Source organism: Hydra viridissima, unplaced genomic scaffold, assembly GCF_058129835.1.
Source record: "Hydra viridissima isolate aposymbiotic clone 2 unplaced genomic scaffold, HvirCarnegie_v1 scaffold_3, whole genome shotgun sequence".
Classification (NCBI taxonomy): domain Eukaryota; kingdom Metazoa; phylum Cnidaria; class Hydrozoa; order Anthoathecata; family Hydridae; genus Hydra; species Hydra viridissima.
The window spans coordinates 9,357,254-9,380,699 of NW_028324302.1; the positions used below are offsets into that span (position 1 = coordinate 9,357,254).

A 23,446-nucleotide genomic window follows, 5' to 3' on the forward strand; every position below is an offset into this window, starting at 1 on the left:
TATTTATGTAGCAATTATTTTTAGATAATTTTGAGTCAAAGTCTTTTAATTTGCAAGAAGTTCCAAAGCTTCCTGCTCTACCAAAGTATCGAAAAAATATCAGCTCATATTCAGCATTTAAAGCATCTTTTTCTGATGGTCTGATCTTGACAATAAGCTCGTCCTTATCTTCAGAACTTAGTTCTATTCTTTCTGAGTTAGAAGTTGACTCAATTGAGAAATCTGTATCAGTTCTAAATCCAAAAAGTTCTAAAACAAAGCAGAATAAAAAAGAAGAGGAATTAGAGCAGCTAAGAAAAGAAAAAGAAAACTTGTTAAAATTAGAAGAGCGCAAAAGCCTTATAAAACAGGTTATACAAGAAAAGTTACAGTTGGAGAATTTATATTTAACAGTTCCAAATGGTCTTAGAATAACCTTTGTGCATAATGCTTTGATCAATGATTACAATAATTTAGATAATATTTTAAGATATCTTATTGTCAGATTGAGTTATTCATCTCCAAATACTAAGACAACTAATTTAGATAATCTTAATGAAGTATTTGAAGTTTATCGTAGTGTTACAGATGATGGTGCTGTTGTTAAAGTAAGTATTACATCAGTCTTAAACTTTGCTAGTTTAGTGTTGTTCTGTTTTATTGTATTTTTTCAGAAATGGTTTTAATTTAAGTTTTAATTTACAAATTAAGCGATCAAAGTATTTCTTTTTTTCAAAAAGATTTGAGATTTTGTAAAGAAAATTTTAACATTGTTTATAGTATCTGAGTAATAAAATGGTGGAAATTCTGTATCCAAATGGAAAGATCATTAAGTCTATCCTTAGTCTAAGTTCTGATGAGATTCTAACCTCTACAGGAAGTCAAGTTGATGATCATCTGATTGGTTGGCATTTTTTATCTGCTTCTGGTGAGCAAAAGTTCATCAAAGATCATAGTATTGAAAATCTTAATCCACTTTCTATTTTCAATGCTAAATGTTTAGAAACCAATCAGGTTGTTATTTTTATTTTATTAGCTGTTTTATTTTTCTGTTATTTTTAAGTAGTATTAAAAGGGGACAAGGTAGGATGGGGATTGGAAATTTGATTTTTTTTTCAGTCTTAGTAATGACACTTTTTGTGTCAAATTTATACTACATGTAAATATTTTGAATAATGTAAACTTAGAGTCTTTTTATGTTAAAAAATGTAAAAACATTGTTACAACATTTTACAAACTTACTAATTACTAAGTTTGTTATAATAAGCAGGTTATTTTTAAATGTTTTAACATTTTAAAATATTAATTAATTTTAAAAAACTCTTTGTGTGTTTGTTTTGCTTATAGTTTTTCTATTTTTATTTTGAAGGAGCTGAAAACACGAGAGGATGGTGTAGTAATTGTATATAAGGATGGAGGTTCAGTTACAGAGTTTCTGGATGGGACAAGAATTTCTACTTATATAGAATTTATTGGTGAAAAATATTTTGATTTTGTCAAGGTATAATAAATTTTTAAGAGTTTTTAAATGTTTTAAGTAACTGTCTTCTCAAATTACAAAATAATTAACTTTTGCACCATATTGAGCTCAGCCTTTCTGATTTAAACAAGTAAGCAGTTACACTTGTATTATATTTAGTTTGTATGAAAGTTAGCAGCAGTTCCACAAAGATCTAACTTGTTAGTTTGCTATAATTTTAATGTGGAACTTTTCAATAAAAGCTTAATTTTATCAAAAAAAAAAAACAATAATAATTAAATCCTATTGACCATAATTTATTATAATTTTTTTTTATTTCTTTTTTAAACACATTAAATCTTTTTTAAACACACAACATCGATGTTTAGATTTTACTTACAAATGACTTTGCTAAAAATTAGTATTAAAAAAAGTTTCCTAAAGTCTAAATTATACCCTTATCATTTTTAAAATAAATCATTAAATTTACTTTAAAGAGTTAAAAAAAAAAAATTTTGACACTTTTGCTTCTTTGCAAAGCATAAGTAAACTTGTTTAGTCATGAAAAAAAATCTTTTGTCAACATTATAAAAACTTCAGTTTTTAAAGATTTTTTTGCATAAAAAATGGATTCTCCATGAAAAAATTAAATCTAGCTCCGTAATATAATTATCTTCGATTAAATCTTCAGATTTTATGAAATTAATTTTTAAAGTTATCTTGTAATTAGCCTCAATTCCACAAAGATCTAACTTGTTAGTTTGCTATAATTTTAATGTGGAACTTTTCAATAAAAGCTTAATTTTATCAAAAAAAAAAAACAATAATAATTAAATCCTATTGACCATAATTTATTATAATTTTTTTTTATTTCTTTTTTAAACACATTAAATCTTTTTTAAACACACAACATCGATGTTTAGATTTTACTTACAAATGACTTTGCTAAAAATTAGTATTAAAAAAAGTTTCCTAAAGTCTAAATTATACCCTTATCATTTTTAAAATAAATCATTAAATTTACTTTAAAGAGTTAAAAAAAAAAAATTTTGACACTTTTGCTTCTTTGCAAAGCATAAGTAAACTTGTTTAGTCATGAAAAAAAATCTTTTGTCAACATTATAAAAACTTCAGTTTTTAAAGATTTTTTTGCATAAAAAATGGATTCTCCATGAAAAAATTAAATCTAGCTCCGTAATATAATTATCTTCGATTAAATCTTCAGATTTTATGAAATTAATTTTTAAAGTTATCTTGTAATTAGCCTCAAAATTATAAATTAGGCATTGTGAACCACAGTAACCGCCAGGTTTGAAACTTCCCTACATACATTTTATTATTATTATTATTATTATTATTATTATTATTATTATTATTATTATTATTATTATTATTATTATTATTATTATTATTATTATTATTATTATTATTATTATTATTATTATTATTATTATTATTATTATTATTATTATTATTATTATTATTATTATTATTATTATTATTATTATTATTATTATTATTATTATTATTATTATTATTATTATTATTATTATTATTATTATTATTATTATTATTATTATTATTATTATTATTATTATTATTATTATTATTATTATTATTATTATTATTATTATTATTATTATTATTATTATTATTATTATTATTATTATTATTATTATTATTATTATTATTATTATTATTATTATTATTATTATTATTATTATTATTATTATTATTATTATTATTATTATTATTATTATTATTATTATTATTATTATTATTATTATTATTATTATTATTATTATTATTATTATTATTATTATTATTATTATTATTATTATTATTATTATTATTATTATTATTATTATTATTATTATTATTATTATTATTATTATTATTATTATTATTATTATTATTATTATTATTATTATTATTATTATTATTATTATTATTATTATTATTATTATTATTATTATTATTATTATTATTATTATTATTATTATTATTATTATTATTATTATTATTATTATTATTATTATTATTATTATTATTATTATTATTATTATTATTATTATTATTATTATTATTATTATTATTATTATTATTATTATTATTATTATTATTATTATTATTATTATTATTATTATTATTATTATTATTATTATTATTATTATTATTATTATTATTATTATTATTATTATTATTATTATTATTATTATTATTATTATTATTATTATTATTATTATTATTATTATTATTATTATTATTATTATTATTATTATTATTATTATTATTATTATTATTATTATTATTATTATTATTATTATTATTATTATTATTATTATTATTATTATTATTATTATTATTATTATTATTATTATTATTATTATTATTATTATTATTATTATTATTATTATTATTATTATTATTATTATTATTATTATTATTATTATTATTATTATTATTATTATTATTATTATTATTATTATTATTATTATTATTATTATTATTATTATTATTATTATTATTATTATTATTATTATTATTGGGAAATAATATATTAGTTAAATAAGCTAAGAACCTCTTTAGAGATTGATATAATGAAAAAAAGAAGCATTTAATCTTTGAATGAAAAAAGAAGGTTAGTACATGGTTGGCTATATTGAAATAAAGGTATTTCACGTGTTTTTAAGACAAAATTAATGTATGAATATGTCTTAAATTAATTGTATTATGTATTAAGTGTCTTCGTATATAAGATGTGCGTTAAAAATGGTATAGATTTATTAATGTTAATTTTGAATATTAAGGCTGCACCTTACAATGCACAAATGAGGAGATATTCTTCTAAGAATCATCAGGCTTTTTTGTTTTAAAAATAATTTTAAATCCAATTTATTCAAAATGAACAGTAATTTTTAGCACAATTGTGCACAAAGTCAACAATATATCACTTCAGTAACAAAAATATAGACAATTTATTTAATGCTGCAAATTCAACAACACTTGACTTCAACTTTTTAGCATATTTTCCATGGTTTTATTGTCTCTCATACCTAATCTATATTTTTTGAACTCATGATGAATGGATTCACCAGTTTATCCTGAGTAAATTCCAAGTCCATTATCAGTTTTGGTACTTTTTAGGAATGATATAATATGGTTAACTGCAATATGAACTTTCCATGGAATAATTAAAGAAACATTTTCATAGTAGGGTAATTCCATGTAAAAGTGAGACAAAAAATTAAAATTTTCCAACCACCTCTCAGATTTGCATTAAACTTTAACCAGTGGTAGCTATCAATGAAACATGAAAAAATGCAAAGTTGAACTTTCAACTCCAAGTGGTTCAAAATTTATGATGTTTTGAAATTTAGCCTAAAATGCCATATTTTTTGTTTACGTCTGCCAAGATGGATTTTATTACATCACCTTTTTTTGAATAATTCAAATTCTAGTGGAAGAAAACAGCTGAAAATTAGTACCTAACCATTTTTGCTGAATACAAATATGTAAAGAAATGTATACAAATAAAATTTTTTAGTAGTCAATTTTTGATTTTAAAATGGCAAGTCAAATTTTCTGTTTTTTTTTTACCTTAGGTTACACTTTCACTAATTCCTGGAGTTGTCCAACTCTCATGGGCTTGAATTTCTTTCAGATAAAAGAAGAGATGTTAAACCACCTTAACACAAAATATGGTTTTGGTATTTTGAATTATCATAAAGATATGCTATTTTGAACTTTAGAATGAAAACGCCATTTTTTGTGTTCTCCATTATGGATATTTTATTGGTACCTTTTGGTAGTGTTACCTATCATGGGAAAAAGATTAGTTTTGATATAATCAATTGTGTGATGCGTAACTTCATAGATAAAACCAACATCATGATTTAAATCATCTGATATTATGCAAAAAGAAGATGCCTCCAATTTCTCTTTCATGTAATAGATGACAACTGGGTGAAGGGAACATTGTTTCTTACTCCAATCATAACATCTTGTGCTACAAAAGTGTAATTTTCTGCAAAGTCTCCCAGAATAGTTGCCTTATCAGTACTAATTGTCTCTTTAAGATGCTTTAGATAGCTTGATTGTGATTTTGCTATAAATGAATGAGAAGCTATATTATTAAGCTTTTCACACAGAACCTCAACAAATTCACTTAATGGAAATTTTGATGTCAGATACTGTTGTAAGAAATTTGGACAGCTTGTATGGCATGACAACTTGCATTGGTGAATCATGCAAACTTTCGATTCTCTGCTGCAGACAATTATTTCAATGATTTCATGGTAGGACCTTTCAAGGCCTACAGCACTTAACATAAATTTCACATTTTGGTATATTGTACACACCCACACACAGAATGTGTACTTTTTAGGCCGAAAAGGATGCATGATTTAGGCTGAAGACTGCAAAATTTGGAAAATCTGATTTTGCGGTCTGGGAAATACTTTATCTTATATGCTGCACAGAGTTCCTTCAGGTTACACAAAATCAAGCTTTTAGACAAGTGTTTGTTTTGTCCAATAGTTATGTAGTCTTTTTGAGATGGCATTTGCCTTGAATACTCATCATTACAGTAAAAAAGTTTTATAAGTTTTAAAATATCCTAGCCGATTCAATGTTGTTTAACTACATCAGGGTATGCTATGATGCTTTTTTGCTCATGTAACAATTTTGCCTTCTAAATTTCACTTTTGGAAACTGAAAACTCTTTTGCTGCTTTTCTGACAGACCAAGATTTTGGGATTAATGTCAAAATTTAAAGTTGCTGCCATCTGTTAGAAACTTTAAGCTTTTCTTTCATACAGTCAACAAGGTAGTCTAGATCATCACCTTTTGTTTGAATCTCCTTTGGAACTTCAATCTTATCTGGTGTAACAAGATCAGATTCAGTGACATTCAGAACGGCTGCAATTTTCATAGTAACTGCTTCTCCAACTTTTTTTAACTTTCTCTTCCCAAGTGAAAGTTTCTTTGACTGAGTGAACTTTTATAGAAGACAATTCAAGTTCACACACAATACTTTTGATCAATGAACTTGTTAAGTCTAGCATAATTTCTTTCTCTACATCTTCAATCTTCATCTCATTTACTTCTGGTTCTTCACCTGATGCTAATTTATATCTGCATTGTGGACAAAGCTTTTCACCTGATACTATGAATTTCCCTTTACTGCATAGTGACTTTGCTGTATCCAAATTCATTTCACGAATACTGCCTGTAAAATAAAATGAACCCATAATATCTATTAAAAAAATGTTTAAAAAAGACATCTATAAAGCTGAGAGATCGTTTGATGCCTAAATGTTAAACTTTAAAAGGTTAGCTAAAAAAGAACTGCTATAAATGCTTTTCCTAGTTTTTTTTGAGCACTAAATAGGTTGCAGCATTGTGTTACTTTAGTTGCATAGCAGTTCAAATTAAAATGTTTATGATGAGACAAGTTTTTAATTTGACATTGATTATTGATAGCCCAGTCCTCCACATTATTATTTCTTTATCATCATCAGGAATGTCTTCAAAGTATTCAATTCCAAGCAAGGGTTTGTATGTTGTCAGATGACATTCACTTCCTAGTTGAATTCCAATTGAGAACTGTTGACTATTTGCTATTATTTTCTTAACAATGGCAAATAGTCAACAGCGAATATAGAAATAAGACTCAATAATTATTTAATCTAAAACTGTAGTTTTCTCACAACACATCGATGAGATAACCACAATATTCTCATCAAAAAAAAACTTATTTTTACAAATTTTCTCACTCTTTTATACCAGACAATATACCTCAAAAATGTCATAAAAATTAACACATGTTTACAATTAGCGCATATTTATAATTATTTTTGCAACAACTATCAAAATTATTATTTCCCTAATGTTCTAGCAATAAATTGAATATACAAATAAGACTCAATAATTATTTAATCTAATACTGTTTTCTTGCAACACATCGATAAGAAGACAATAATATTCTCTTCAAACAAAAACTTATTTCAAAGCATCATAAATTTTGAACAATATGGAGATGGGAGTTCAACTTTGCATTTTTTCATGTTTCATTGATAGGTACCACTGGTTAAAATTTAATGCAAATCTGAGGGGGGGGGGGTGTGGTGGAATGACTGTTCTACTTTTGCATGGAGTTATCCAGTAGTTATTTACATATTCCATCAAATTGGCATAAGATGTCTTGAATTTTATAACTGTAATTTCATAATTAGCATTTATTTTTACACCAAAGGTAGCTTGCTTCTTTGCCTGAAACTTTTTAAACACTCAATTATTGGAAATAACTCAAGTTTTCCTTGATTAGAAATATCATGAACAAGGATATCTAACTTATCCAAGAAGCTGTTGGCATTGTTGTCATTAAATCCAATGCCATGGTATCTTCTGAAAGTTATATATTTGAGTTTAACAATTGTTTTGGTTTTACTGCTTCAGTGTATTTACAGTTATGGTAATCAAGAGAACCAAGACTTAAAATACAAACATTGAGTTTGCACACATTAAATCAAATGCAACAGAATACCTAATATTATGATGATCAAAAGGATCAAGTAACTTCCCAAGGTTTCCATTGTATTCTGATATAGCAACAACAATAGCAACAACAATTCTTGTTGGTTACTAGTTTTATCAGACAGATTAAAAACATTCATAGTGACCTTCAAAAAACCTTGACCAGAATCCACAGTAACTCTTACAATTGGAGAAAGAGAATCAATATTTCTTTCAGTAATTATAAACTTAATAAATTCACCAATATCTTTTATATAAACTGTTGATTTACAGCTTCCAAGATTTCTTCTTCTTTACAAATAAAATGTTTATTCAATTCAGCTTTAATGCCTTTCGTTTTTTAAGTATATTTCCTTCAATGCTACTTCAAAACCCAAGACTTGTTCTAAATACAGAACACATTTCTTGGTTTAATACTGCAATAGTTCTAAACATTTAATAAGCTTCATTATTGTTCCAAGAGAAGCTTAATTAAATCCAGCGCGGACATTTTTTTTGTCTTGAATCCCAGCTATTATGGTCGATGGTTTAAAATGTGTAGCAATCATGAATTTTTCACCTCTAAAAATATTTTCCTGTTTCATTTTGGTTTTTAAGATACTTGAAGCACCATGTTTTGCACGTGCTGATCCCAACCCATATGCTGCATCAACAACATTTTTTACAGTTTGAACTTTCCAACAAAGGTAAACAATTCCTGAAGTAAAAACTCTATAACACTTTAAGCACATCCTTTTCTTTTTTTTGTGGTTCAATTCAGAAGCATTAATATCTTGATATTTTTAAAACATCTGAAGTTCTTCTGATAACTTGACAGTTTATCTAAACAAAAATTATCTTAATGTAGAACAAATAATTTTTTATATTTAATTGTAGAACTGAATTTCAATGAGTTCATAATTAAAAACGATTATTATAACTACACAAATCCAGCAGTCTATGTGTAGAAATATATAAAAAGTTAATGTACAAAATTTATTTCATTATTTATAAAAAAACACACTAAGTTCTTAAAATACACTGTAAAAAAAAATTGCTTTCAATTTTATGAAGGTTCATTGAGATTAAAGTTCTTTCTTTTTATAAAAACTGTAAAATGAGTTCTTGTCATTTATAAAATTGAAAATAAAAAACAAATAAAGGTAATCAAACAGTTAATTAGTCATGAATAAAAACCTAAGAAATTTGGTTTAGCCATTTATCAAAACATTCTTTATCATTCTTTTCCAAACAATAAAGATTCTTATAAAATTGCTGCAAATAACTTGAGGATGGGTTTGCTAAATTTTGATTATAGCTTTTTCAGATAAATGCTTTTATTTTTTCTTTTGTAGTTCTAATAATTTTATGAAGCTTTGTAGACTTTTTATCAAAAGTTTTAAAACAAACAGCACACACATATTGTTTACCTCCATTTAAAAACATTTAAGCTGTTGTGTACGCAAGTATGTTTTAATTAAAATGTCGATTTTATTTTGGTAAAAATAGCAGATAGTTTTAACTAAAAATTCTTCTTTTATTATTTTGATTTACCTATATTTTTCCACTTGATTGGAGGTTTTTACTAATCAAATATTTATTTTCATATACGTACTTGAATATACATAAAACAAAATTTGATGTGCGGAGAAATGAAACTGGTGGTCACTGTGGTTCACAGTTTAGGTTACATTTAAAATTTTAACTAAAAATGCTTTGAACTGGCTGTCAAAGTTTCTTCAGGAAAATTAAATAAGTTTTTCAACTGTATCAAGTTTAACAAAATTGAAGTACAGTTTCAATTGTTTGAAAAATTTAGAATTAATATGGAATTACTTTATTTAGAAAAAATTGACATTGATGTTTTCACTATCAAATTTAGATTTTTTGTGTTTAATCATGAATGATCTAATGTTTGATGTTTGCTCAAAAAAAAATTTTTCCCATTGTCCTCTCATTGTCCTCTCTTAATAGGTGGAACATGATAAATTTCCCACAGTTATTGTGAATAAAAGTACTTCAGATATCACTGTCCAATTTGGAAATGGAAGAGAAATACATGGCCTACACAGTGGTGGATATATTGTTTCAAATAAATGCCTAAAAGAAATTGAAATTAATAATGAAGGTTAAGATTAGTTTTTCTTATTTTGAAAATATTTTTGCTTATTTTCACTCAACTTTTTTTGACTTTAAGGTTTTTTGTTATGGTGATTTATTTTGTATATTACAAAATAACAAAAACTTGGATTTTTGTTGCAGGAAAAGTTGACATTTTTCTTGAAAATTCTGGAAGTAAAGAAAACTTTGATGTTGTTGAATTAAATCAATGCAATTCAAATCAGAGCCTCTTTTTAAAAGATAGACAAGGAAATCAATTCTGTGTGAATTCAGTAGGGAATATTTCTGTTGAGAAAAGTTCAGAGCATGAAATGAATGGTAAAATTATTTTTTTATGCTTCTGTAAGTAAAGGAGAGAATTGCCTTTTTCAATGTATAAATTTTTCAATTGCAAATTTTTTAAAGAGATTGCATTATTCTGAGATGCTTGAATAAAATTTAAATGACAGAACTTTAGTAAATATATGTAAATATACATATGCATATATATATGTATATATATATATGTATATATATATATATATATATATATATATATATATATATATATATATATATATATATATATATATATATATATATATATATATATATATATATATATATATATATACTAATATATATATACAGTACAATCTCTCTAATTCGAACTTCATGGGGAAAAATAAAAGTTCGAATTAGAGAGATTTTCGAATTATAGAAAGTTGATTTTTTTTCAAATATTCTGGTCAAATTACAAATAGAAATGAAAAAAACAAACAAATAGTGATTCTTAGGCCTAAACGCAATAGAGATTATGTGTTTTAAACTTTTTTATTAAAAAAAAAAAAGTCAGTAATTGTAGATCGCCTTTTTTGAATATAAGCTCATTTGTTTGAAACATTTAAGTACAGCTTTGTTAACATGATAATATGTACCAACCTGCACCCGTTTATACAAGTTTTATAACCCTTTCAGAACAATCGTTCACTACTTCAAATTTACTTACAAAATTGGAGAATGTTTTGAACTGGTCAACATAGCACCACATAGGAGCAGGACAGTTTAACCAAAGTTTGTCCTCCATTCTTGTCAGGTTTAATAAACTGAAGATGAACCAAGAGTTCTCTCCAGTTAATGGAGCAAGTCCTGGTGGCACTTCTTGTTTAAATTTTAACTCGTTTATCAAGTTTGACTTATCTGCTGAAAATGATCAGGAACTAGTTTGGAGAGTATTGTTTTTGCGATGTTTTCTTTCTCCACATCAGGAAGGGGAGGGTCTAGGAGAGCAAGTGGAACCAAAGTTTCATCTAAGTACCAGGTGTATCTCTTCATTGACATCATTGTACTTTCAATTCCGTTTAGAACTCTCTTGGAATTAGAGACGCGTTTCTCTACATATTCTTTGTACTGCACCATTTGCCAATAGGCTTTTATATCCTGAAATGGTGTCACTGAGGGCAATGAGGTTCTCAGAAACCAGACAGAATAGAAAATCGAGATAATGCTGCCTAAAATAAAGAGTTAAAGACAATACTGCCATTGTCTTCAACTGTTTATTTTAAGCAGCAATCAAATCATAGCGAAGATGTGTACTCAATATTTGAATCTTCAAGTAGTAAATGGCTTTTGACATGAACCTAGCATGAGAAACACAGCCTGGAGCTCAAACTTTGAAAAATATTTTAGGATACAGATACATAATCCCCTCTTGGAAATATGTCAGTGTTTAATGCATCTCTGCAAAACTGGATAGTTTCCTCAATCTGGATTGCCAAGAAAGTATTGCTGATGGAATTGGTAACAAACCTTATTAAATTGGAAGAATCAACAGTTTCCTTGATGTCATTCCAGTTTGTCTGAAACTGTTTGAACATTAAATTTTCTGGAGCTGCTGTTTTGCCTGAGGTAATTTGCTCCCAGAAATGTTTGAGATGAAGTTCATATATATGCCTCCTGCAGGCAAGCTCTTGTAAAGTAGGTTCCTGTCTTTAACTGAACCTAATATTGGTTCCTGAATGTCTTCCAGTATTTGAGGCAGTTGTGTCAAAACATAGTCCTTTCACATCGTCACATATTCCATAATCTTCCAGTACATTATACAAAGCTTCATACTGAGCAGCTCCAGTCCCATGCTGTATTGCTGGAATTCTAAGAAGCTTTATGTCTTCATCAATATTAGCTGAAACAGCAAACCTGTCTCTTTTCTTTTTTCCCATTAGTAATATCTTGCATAATTTTTTCATCAAAGTGAGCTATTATGGGGAAAAGTGCTTTCTCAGCAGCTTTTTTAACCCCTATTTTGAGCTTTGCAGCATTTTGCTGGATTAAAAAGTCTTCAACATTTCCACCTGAACTAACAACCAAATCTGTACACACATGCAGAAAATCTCTGGAGGAAATATTTTTGGAAACTGAAGTCATGGCAATATATTTTACAAAATCCTTGGCTAACTGTGGCATTTCATTACTTGGACCTGGCTGATCGAAATCAAATGAACAATCTGAGTCTATGCTGGTATTTATATCACTGGTTTCTGAGGAAAACTGAAGCTCTGTAGTAAAATCATCTCTCTGAGAAAACTGTTCAACACTGTGTACTAACTGTGGATGTTTCAATCTTCTCTGTTCTCTCTTCTTAATTCTTCAGTTATAAAGTTTGTCTTTTATACCCAGAGTCATTTTACGACTGGTCTTTTGATCTCTCAAAAATTTCATATCAGTACAATATGATTCCTTATCAAGACAAGCTTTCTTTAGAATATCTTGGATATTTGGTTTAGCAATCCAAAAAACCTTCTTTCCTTTTTTTTTGAAATCTTGTCTAGCTTTTCCTGCTTCTTTTGAGTTCTTACACTTACTTTTCTTTAAATTCTCCCAGCTGTTGATCAGATCAGTGATATGCTTCCTTTAATAATATATAACAGGTTTAGAAAATATTATATTATCCAAATTTTGTGGTGTATTTATGGTAATCTGTCCCTTTAATATGAATTAAATTTTGTTTTGCCTACCTTATAAATGGGTCAGTGAGTATCCCATCCTTGTATCCTCTGTCTATCCATGGTTTCTTAACTGCGAGCATAATGCAGTTTTCAGGACAGCTACCAAGACAGAACACTTTGCTGTTTGACGACCAATGGTACAAGCAATCAGCTTTTTTGTTGGAGTTATTTTGTCTCCAGATTGTCTAAACTGAAAGTAGAGAATAATGTCTTTATTTGTTGAAAACGTTATTTCTGGAAGATTTTCTTTAAGATCCTCTTCTTCAAAAAGATATGCCTTTGTTTTAAGTCTTGTCAATCTTGGCATCTTGGTTTCTAAACAGTAATTTGATTAAAGAAAACAATTGATATTCATTCTTTGTTTAAGTCACATGCATTTTGCAATAATAATTTTGTATATAACCGCAAATAGTATACCTTTTATAGATTGTTATGGATGCACCACATACACACACAGAATGTAAAATTATGACAGTATGTCTTCCGCAAATATGACAATATGTTAGTTTACAAAACCGCAGAAACAAATAAATATTCCAAAATATTATGAATCAAAATGTTATCATAATTAATGTTTATATTGTCTTTTTGCTAAAGAAAATAAAGTAATTTTAAATAATATGATTTATAATAAAATTTAAATAATTTCGCCCCCCTTCCAACAAAGAAGGGATAGAGGGGGTATAAATCTCCAATAATAGGGTGAGGGGGCGGGTAGCTATTGACATGCCCCTTCTATATAAACATTGTTAATGCTTAGTTCTAATATAAATTTTCAAAATTTGGCCTAAATATGAAGAATAAACCAGCGTCAGTTATACATAGTAATGCGTCATTTTATGTAAAAAAAAGCGTTTTTTTCACCACTTTCTCCACATCATATGGAATAAATACCACCGTATTTCTTTTTGGTCCTACCCTATTATAAATAAGTAGCCCAAAATATACCATATAGAAGAAAAGTATATATAATGTGATTTGGTAACAACTTCAATAACAACTATTAACTTTCATTTGTTTTAAGAAACAATATCTCCACGCTATTTTGTTATAAATCCAGATGGTTCAGGAGAAGAATTGCTTACCTTTGATAATGTTAAAACATTTATGACCATTATTGAAAATGATAATACAGCTCTAGTTTTAAAAGAAGATTTAGAAAGTAATCCTGAAGCTACAGCATTCACTGTCATCAGACCGTTTCAAGGTAGTACTTCAGTTTAGTACTTCAGTTTTAAAGCACTTTCAGTCTTAAAGTACTTTAGTACTTTAAATTTTTACTTTTTTTAAATGCCATGCAGGTTAAGAATTCTTTTTACCATTAATAATTTTATACTTATATGATATTTTTTATAAATCTACATAATTTGTCTGTCACTTTTAGGTGTCAGTTCAGAAGTATGGAAAACAAAGAAAGAAAGAAGCATTTTTCCAGTTGGCCTTCAAGAAAGAGACTTTATGTCCTCTGAAGTCAGAACTAATTCTGGTAAGTGTAAAGGTTTTTATGTCTGTTAAGGAAATTTCATTAGGAGTTATTTTTAAAAACATCAATCCTCAAATTGTTAATAAGGTTCTCAAATGAGCAATCGTTTTTTTAAAAAATATTTTTAAACACCTAAGTTCTATGTTTTTTCTTTTTAGGAACTTTGTCAGTTACTTTAGCTAATGATAACATAGAAACTAAAGAGAATAATGTATTTGAAATCCGCCATCTTATCAAATATAAACCATTAGATGTCAATACTCGTAAGCTTATTATAAAAGGAATAAATAATTACAATAAGTTTATTCTCACCCAACAAAAGTCTAAAAAGCGTTTTAAAAGTTTTGACATAAGGAAAAACGAAGAGAAAGAAATTGCTGAAAAGTTGTTAAAAAGTGTAAGATTAAGTCTTTATATTTTTTTTTATTTTAAATAAACACACACACACGTATTGAAACATCAATTATCCTTCCTGTTCTTTCTTGCTTTATTTTTTTTTGAAGATGAAATAAAATGGTATTTGCTTGTAGATATTTTAAAAAATTAATTCGGAAACTTGTTGAATATAGTTAATCCTTAAATTTGTATTTTTTCTTGAAATATTCTGATGTGAGCTTTTTAGAACTCTTTTTCTCTTTATGAAGCTAAAATTTAGACATAAAAACTAAAATATTTAAAAGTAATTGATGATTGAAATCTAAGATCTCCCTATTAAAATTTAACTTTTGTTTTTGGTATAGTTCTTTGATCAGCAAAAACAGTTAGAGTATCAAAAAGGTGACATTTGATACGTTTTTTGTTTAATAACGCACTTTTAGATGTTTGCTGCTATCTTTAAATTCTATGATTGTTAGCAACTTTTTGCTTTCTTGAGGGTTTTCAAAAAATTGAATATGAAAATATTACTTTTGTTACTTTGATTGTGTATCAAACAAATTTTATTCTTTCTTTGTTCTGAACATTGTTACTTTATTCAACCACTAGATATAAACAGTGAAATAGATATCATTTGTGAATATGTCAATGCATTTAGTCCTAAATATCAAAAAACATTCAATAGAGCACAAAATGTTGCTCATCTGCAAAAAGTCGATAAAGTTCAACCAATGGCTTTAAATGAAGCAAAATCTCTGATCATAAATCACAATTTCCCCATGTATTTTGCAACTGACGAAGGTACAGCTATTTTTTTGAAAGTTTGTTTTTTGTTATTTTTTAGAGGTTTTGTTCAATGTTTTACTTAAGCTCTAGAATTCTTTTTTAACACTTGTAATCTTGTATGCTTTCAGTGCCAAGAAAGTTAGGTATTAGAAAGTTAGGAAAGATAGGCACTTAATCTAAGATTTAGATAGAACTCTGGGAACAAGATTTGTGATTTTTTGATCTTTGAAAGATTTTTAAAAAATTTTTGTTATTGATGTGTTTGAGAGGATAGCAAATTAAATAATGTATTTTGAGAGGCTAGCTATAAATGCTCTATTTTGAGAGGATAGCTGTAAATGATGTATTTTGAGAAGACAGTTGTAAATTCGGCTTTAACGAATAAATTAATTTTTAAATTTCAACTAAAAAGTCTCTTTGTTTTTTAAATGCTCTTCCAGGTCGATCTTTTCTCTATACCAACAGTATTCTATCTGACCAACGTAAGCTAAAGACACCTGATAATGTCATGGCAATAGCAGAAGGTCTGCAAAAATTTTTTTTTTGAAAACAAAAGTTTTTAACAACTATTTTGACACATTTGATGCTTAGAAAATTACGTAACTGTTACTTAAAATAGTAAACCGTTCGTTTTATTCGCAGATTTTAAAAACCTTATCGCTTTAAGTCACTCGCCTAAGTCGAATTCTTCTAAGGAGTTTTGTGACGCCACTTTGTGCAGCACATCAATAGAAAATCCTACTTTTCGTAAATTAACTTCGTGCTCATCGTACGATAAGACAAGTTGTGAAAGCATTTTTATTGAGCGTAGTGGAAAAACTCTTTCTGAAGGTATTAAATTTCTTTCTATAAAAACAAGAATTAACAAAGAAAAAAAATCCATCCTGATTGCTGAAAAATTTATGTAAAACAATAATAGAAACAACGTAGATTGGCTGCATACTTAGCGTAGCTCTATCTTTGCGTAGTAATTTTCTTTTTGAAGTTTAGGAGTCGGAAGCATTGGAGATGAAGGGTTTAACACTAACAAGGTTTAACTTTTTTTGCTTTTTTGAAACTCTCTTGTGATGATTCAATTCTTTTAAGTCATTCTTTTTTTACAGACTCTCAGTCACGTGAATACCACGCTGATGTCGCCCTCTACGACATATAAATTATCAGCAAAGCTTAAAGGATTCTTAATTTCTCCAGATTTCGTTGACTTTGGTGTTCTAACAGAGGGAAAAACCTACGTGTTTCCAATATCAATAAAAAATGTAGGATTAACTTCTAAAAGGTTTATTATTAAGCAACCACCTCTATCCACTGGCTTGAAGGTGGTGTATCCTCATGGTTTGGTAAGACAATTTTGTTCGTAATATATTCTACATGTTTGTCAATTTTTAATATACTTTTAAAAACACCATATTTATTAAAATACTGAAGTTCAAGTTGTTATCAATCATAATGCATCTGTCACTATAAAAATATGAAAATGTTATTTGCTTCAGGTTGCAGCAGGAATGAGCAAAGAAATAAGCTTAGAAATATTTGCCGTAGCTGTCGGTGTTGAAGGGAACTGCGGTATAGGTCAAATCTATCATAAGTTAACTATCATCACTGATTTAGGGACGTTGTTGCTACCGATTATAGCAAGTAACTTTTTACGTTATTATCTAAGTTTTTAATTGTTGTTGATTGGCTGTGTGTATTGATTACATTTAAACTGTTAGTGTAGTAAAGTAAGAATGTAAAAATCCTTTTTTACAATTTGTTGGAAAATATTTAAAATGAGAGAAGGTTGATCAGAAGAAGAAGGTTGATCAGACTCATTAACAAAAAGCTCACAAATATTTCCAAGTGATCTCTGTAAAATTCAAAATCTAAATATAAATTTTTTTGAATAAACTAATTATCGGATTCAGAATTTCTTATTAGATTTTGCATGATTTTAAGAACTCTCGTTTTAATTGTATCATTTAATGCCATTATCTGACGTTCTTTAAGTACCATAATACGGGGTTAATTCGGCCTGTATTTGGTCCTTAATGTTGAATATGTTAAAAGAACAAAAGGGATTTCCTGAAACAACGTTTCTTTTTTGGTATGCACAGTAATGATAATTACCACTATCATTCACACATTTAGTAATTTTGCACTTAAGATAATAATTTTTATTTTGTTTGACTAACTCTAATTGATGTTACTTATCCAACGATGGTGTTGAAGTGTTGAACGATGGATCCAACGATGGTGTTGAAGTAGAGTTGTTATCTGTTTTATCACAACAATGTGCCAATCGAGATGTGCACTTAATCTGGTCATTAAACAATTTAAAAGTAGAAAAAATTTGTTTTTATGAAAAGAAAGGACTCGCCTGTCTTCTTCCCACTTCCATTCCCATAATATTTTGCGCCAGTTGATCTCATTAGCCTAAAGTAGGCAACATTTAATGTCTGGGTGAGATGCATAGAGTTTTGTGGTAATTCCACAAAAGCTACGCTATTAGCCTGACATACATCAACGACTGCAATATTTAAGTGTGATGATAAGTTGTCACCAATAATTACTAGTGTTGTGACCAAAACTAAAAATTGTAACTAACTTAACTAAAAAAACCGTAACTAAATTTAGTCGACTAACATTTCAGTCAAAATAAAATTATTTGACTAAGAATTTAGTCTGACTAAAATTAGTCGACTACATTTTTAGTATAACTAAAGTTAGTCGACTGATATTTTAGCATAACTAATATTAGTCAACTAACTTTGTAGTCGAACTGAATTTAGTCGACTAACTTTTTAGTCTAACTAAATTTAGTCTACTAATTTTTAATTTGCGAAAAGTATATTGTTACTGTTACCCAAAAAATGCTTTTTAAAATCTTGTTATGCGTTAGCTGTGAAGTGGTTTGAGAGCCATGTTTTTAATTACAAATTGCTGTAAGTTACAATTTTTATCTGCAGGGCATCTATTTCAAGGTTCGATTTTCAGAGTTTTTTAGGTTTTTGGAGAAAGGTTTGCGACATATACACTTAGAATTTTGTAATAAAACTTATCTAATTAGTTTCCCGTTATTATTAAGTACTTGTTTTAAAGTTCAATTTAAAGCGGTTCAGATCTGGATTTTTTCAATTTCCAATTAAAGTGAATTATAAATTAAAAAACACATGTGAAATCGATTTATAAAAAAAAATGATATCATGTTTTTGAAAGGTGTGTCATGTGCAGAAGCATTATCGGATTTCTTTTATAAAGTACCTGCAATGATTTTTGAGGTAATAATACGTAATTTATATCGTTCTCTCATAAAAACGCAGATATTTACATTGACAACAATAAGATTGAAACAGTCAAGTAATATTTTTTATTATTTCTATATTGTGTAATTGAATATATATCTTGTTCAACTCTCAATTTTGTTTTTCTTTTAAAAATTATTATTAAAATGCTAATCACTAATTATGTTTTCGGTATAAAATATCAGCTGTTTTTGACGGAGTTGTTCTGCTAACAAACCAATTTTTATTTAATTCAATAATAGAAAATTTGGGGCAATACTAGGTACAAACAAAACAATTTTATTTGCACCAGGTATTGCCTCACTCTTTTAAAACTACTTTTGTATTATTTGAAAGGGAAATAAATTTGCTTTAAAACAAATAAAAAAGTCATCAAAATTGATTAAGTAGTTCTTGAAATATTTCAAATATCCCATCGCAGCAAGCACACAACGTTGAAATAACGTTGATCGACGTTGATCAACGTTATTTCAACGTTGTTTCAACCTTGTTTGCTTGCTGGGATGGGTCATTATCATTTCGTCTTTAGTTGGTCCTACTTCTGCTCTTTTAGGTTTAATGTTACTTGAAAACCTTACAGTTAAGATTTTAATGTTGGTTTGAGTATGTTATATTTATGCAGCAGCTTGTCTCTAGGTTAATCCACCACTTTTTAGATTTTGTAACTTTTCTGATGAATATATAGCATATCTTCTGCTTCCATGTATAATATTATTTTAACAATACAAAATCTCTTATCCTGCATTATTTTACACTTTAAAGTATTGATACTCAGTTACTGGAAATCAATGACCTTTCATTATTTCCCTTAAACACTCTTTATAATAATTTCTTGTATTAGTATTTTGTATTTATTTTTTGCAATTTTAGAACTTGGTTTTAATTGGTTGCTCGATTAATTAAAAAAAAAAAAAAATGTTAAAACTGAAGCAAAAAAGGGCCGGTAGCAAGTTTACTATTTTTTTTTTTATACAAGATATTTTGTTTTTGTACAAGATTCTTTAATATTTTTAGCTATCATCACTCAAAACGAGACTCCTGAACGTGAGCGCCCATCAAAAGGAACAATAACATTGGAGAACTCTCCATCGGTTCGAGAGACAATCAATCGACCTCCCAAATAGTCAATAGCATAAAAAGTATTTGGGCAACTTCTTTAGCATTCGTGCTAAATTATCTTTGTATTTTTACTCATTTTAAATTATCTTTGTGTTTTTACTCGAGTTAAGATATCTTTGTGTTTTAGCGGGTTTATCTTTGTGTATGAAAAATTTAATGACTCAACTAGTCAATGTTGGACCCTGCGGAAGACTTCAACCTTTTAGTTTCGTTTTTGCATCCGATTCATATAAAATATGAAACTCTTAATCAGAAAACAAGTTTTAAGAATGTATTATTATAGCTTTCATTAGCTGTAAAAACTGAAAGATGTAGTTTTAATATGTAAAATAAACCAAAATAAATGAATTCCATGTTTTTTTAACATCATTCAATCCAAGTTTTAAAAGATGAGAATCATTCTAAAGTTAAAACAAAAAACTTTTTATCGACAGGATGGCGCTGTACGGAATCAATTATCTTTCAGTGAAATTAACAGTGTTTTGTATTGTACAGTTTGTTTGGATTTTTCGAAAGCTGAAACTAAGGGCCTGTTTATATGGAAGAAAGCTGAAACTAAGGGCCTGTTTATATCGACGTCGTCCTTATTTCAACTTAATTTTATTTTGAGTTTATATGAATAAACGAACTAGCCCGGATCGCTATCCGGGCCAGCTCGTTTATTCATATAAACGCAAAATAAAGTTAAGTTAAAATATTGATGACGTCGAGATCTCGGCAAACGGGCTGGCTCGCTTGCCGAGCCAGCCCGCTTTCCATATAAACAGGCCCTTACGAAATAATTTTGATAGAATAATAAATATTGATAAATTATTGACAATCAAGTATCCCTCCTGCAAAAAACTGATCGCTTTTGAAACTATTATTACAAAGTAATTCTGGCTGTAAAATACATGACTAAAAAATGGATTTTTCGCGAATTTTTAAGAGCTCTTTTTCTTAAAATGAGCTACCTCTCAGATAACGGTTGTTTCTTGTCAAGTTCTGTTTACAAAACTTAAACACGTTCATACCGGGTACTCAGTGTATTATTATTACAATTTCTATACTCGGTATCTCTTAAAATCTTGTTTTCATGAGAAGTTTTTTCTGTTCACAGGAAGGTTGACCATTGCACTTGTTATTTTGTTAACGAAACAGCTTAGGTTATTTTTTCATTTTTTGTACTTTAAACCGGAACAGCTACTCTCCCAAGTACAACAGAAGGTGGTCATCCTAAATATTAACAAATAGCACCTAATCTATGCATTTTAGATTTACGTTAAATTACCACAGCTAATCAAAAGTAGAGGTCTCTATTCAGAAATTCCTTATAATTCTGTTGCAAAACCATACAGAAAATACTTTTGTAGTCATCCATCTACAGTCACAAACTGCGCAAGAGGTTTCTATCAAGGCCCTAAATCCTATATAGGTAGACTGCAGATTCTTTTTTGAAAATGCATGTAAGGAAACCATACTGTTATGTTTTCTCAGGCCCGCTTGTTGTCAGGTTAAAATTATTTTGTTTTATCTCCCATTTAAATGTTAGAAGAAAATCTCTTATTAATTCTAATAAATAACTATTACTTTTAAAGTAAAATCTATTTTTTAAATTTCTTTTTGATTATTTTTTTTAAATGTAAGCTATTTTTTCAATAACTTTAAAGTTATTACTTTACAAAGTAATGTTAAAATTTTAAGTAGTCATATCTTTGTATGACCCACCACAAAAACGAGCAAACAGTTTTGTGAGTCTGTTGTAAATTTACATTCATCAAGTTCCATAATTTTCTGGGTCACAAATTTATTTATTGTCATAAAAATCATTAACTAAAAAAGGTTTAGCTGTGTCTATCTTTGTACTTGTACTAATCAAGCTGGCTTTTTTCAAAGATAACCTGCGTCATTTCATAAAACCACGTGGCTAACATTTTTCTGATCTCCCTCCTTTAAAAAGGTTTGATGATTTGTCCTTTACAAAAGTGTGATATGAAAGTTTTGACAAATTCTTGAACTGGGTTTTTTATTAGAGTCTTGTAAGTCCAAGATTGAAAACTATAGTATTACATTTAGATAACTCTTATTCAAATTTTCTTTCCAGAGCCGTTTGTTAACCAGAATCAGTGCATTTCTTGCCATAAATACTCATGTTGCGACGTTTGAGCAACCCAGTTATTGACTTCCACATTGACTAAAGCATCTCTTCTTCTGCTCGTATTTTCAAATATCTCACATTTTTATTCATAATTTTCACGTTAGTTTTCAAATTTTCAGATAATTCTTTTCTTAATTGGAACTAATGGTATGTATGAGAGCAAAGTGCAATTTAATCGAATTGCAACAATAGACAAAAAGTGGTGGAGCTAGCGAAAGGGGAATAGGAAGGCAAAGGAGCAATGGTAACTGTAAAAAATTTTAAAAGTGTTTTGTATAAAGTCGAAAATGGGCGAAATGTCACTGTGGTGAATCTTTCAATTTTTACATCTCAATAACAACAGTGCCACATATTTGCTTATGCTACCAACACAATAAGAAAACCTACTGACATTGGAAAAATTATACATCAGTGAAATAATTTGTTGTATTTTCAATGATACATTAGTGAAATATAATGTAGTGTTGCGTTTTTGATATCACACAATTTTTTTTTAATCGAAATGCATTGGTGAAATAATTATTTTCCAAAACGGAAAGTTAGCTTAAAAATAAGTTTGAAATCTTTAAACCTTTCACAGTTAAAAGATATAGTTTAGGAAGGGCTTTTTTTCGCAACAAGTAAAAATGTTTACCAACTCATTATTATTTTCTATCAGTTACCTTACATTTGCTATACTTTTGATTATTGTTTTGGTATTCAGGTTCAACTAATTTTTAAAAATGGCGGAAAAACAATTAAAGCTGCTGTCGACAGTGTTGCTTTAACTCACACTTTGAAATAGGTTTAAGAAGAAAAGTGTTATTTTTGGTTGGATGCAGTTGGGCCTATAACATCCTTGTCACTGGTTTTAAATAGCTATGGTGCTGCTAAAACTGATCATTTACAACCAAACTGTCTGGAAAAATAAAAAAGCCTTCAAATACCCATTTCTTCAGGCCTGAAAATTTACAATTCGAAAATGACTCCAAAAAGCGTTTTTTATGGAGGAAGAGAGATTGCAACATCGTTTTGTAATATATGACACTTAGATGTCACGAATGAGCAACATAAATGTTGTAGGGCTGCATATGAGGAAGCTTTTAATGATAATTTTCGTAAACACTGCTGGAAACATGGTTTGGAATCTTCGTTATAAAGTAAGAATAAAATAGTTCCAAACAAAACTACTTCAACCGAAAGTGAAGTGCTTAAAGAAAAAGAGAT

General features: G+C 27.7%; 1 protein-coding gene and 2 pseudogenes across 6 annotated transcripts in view; 1 reads left to right on the top strand and 2 right to left on the bottom strand.

Annotated features, from left to right (window-relative positions):
• Positions 1-20,227, top strand: part of LOC145202136 (sperm-associated antigen 17-like) — a 38,489-nt gene extending 18,262 nt beyond the window's left edge. For 2 of the 6 annotated variants that reach the window (XM_090083204.1, XM_090083207.1), the window contains 16 exons: positions 25-587; positions 760-993; positions 1,349-1,480; positions 9,929-10,082; positions 10,217-10,393; positions 14,084-14,266; positions 14,444-14,545; positions 14,701-14,939; positions 15,283-15,319; positions 15,527-15,718; positions 16,144-16,227; positions 16,346-16,534; positions 16,694-16,734; positions 16,807-17,040; positions 17,194-17,338; positions 19,999-20,227. In XM_090083204.1, coding sequence (XP_089939330.1) covers positions 25-587; positions 760-993; positions 1,349-1,480; positions 9,929-10,082; positions 10,217-10,393; positions 14,084-14,266; positions 14,444-14,545; positions 14,701-14,939; positions 15,283-15,319; positions 15,527-15,718; positions 16,144-16,227; positions 16,346-16,534; positions 16,694-16,734; positions 16,807-17,040; positions 17,194-17,338; positions 19,999-20,108 — 2,816 coding nt within the window. In that variant the 3' untranslated portion in view covers positions 20,109-20,227. Of the gene's footprint in view, positions 1-24; positions 588-759; positions 994-1,348; positions 1,481-9,928; positions 10,083-10,216; positions 10,394-14,083; positions 14,267-14,443; positions 14,546-14,700; positions 14,940-15,282; positions 15,320-15,526; positions 15,719-16,143; positions 16,228-16,345; positions 16,535-16,688; positions 16,735-16,806; positions 17,041-17,193; positions 17,339-19,998 lie in introns of those variants that run through there. The other 4 variants (XR_016451175.1, XR_016451176.1, XM_090083206.1 and 1 more) reach the window with 4 other exon arrangements.
• On the bottom strand, positions 7,831-8,786 carry LOC149890901 (uncharacterized; annotated as a pseudogene).
• LOC149890902 (uncharacterized) lies at positions 11,007-13,366 on the bottom strand (annotated as a pseudogene).
• Positions 20,228-23,446: the final 3,219 nt, after the last annotated feature.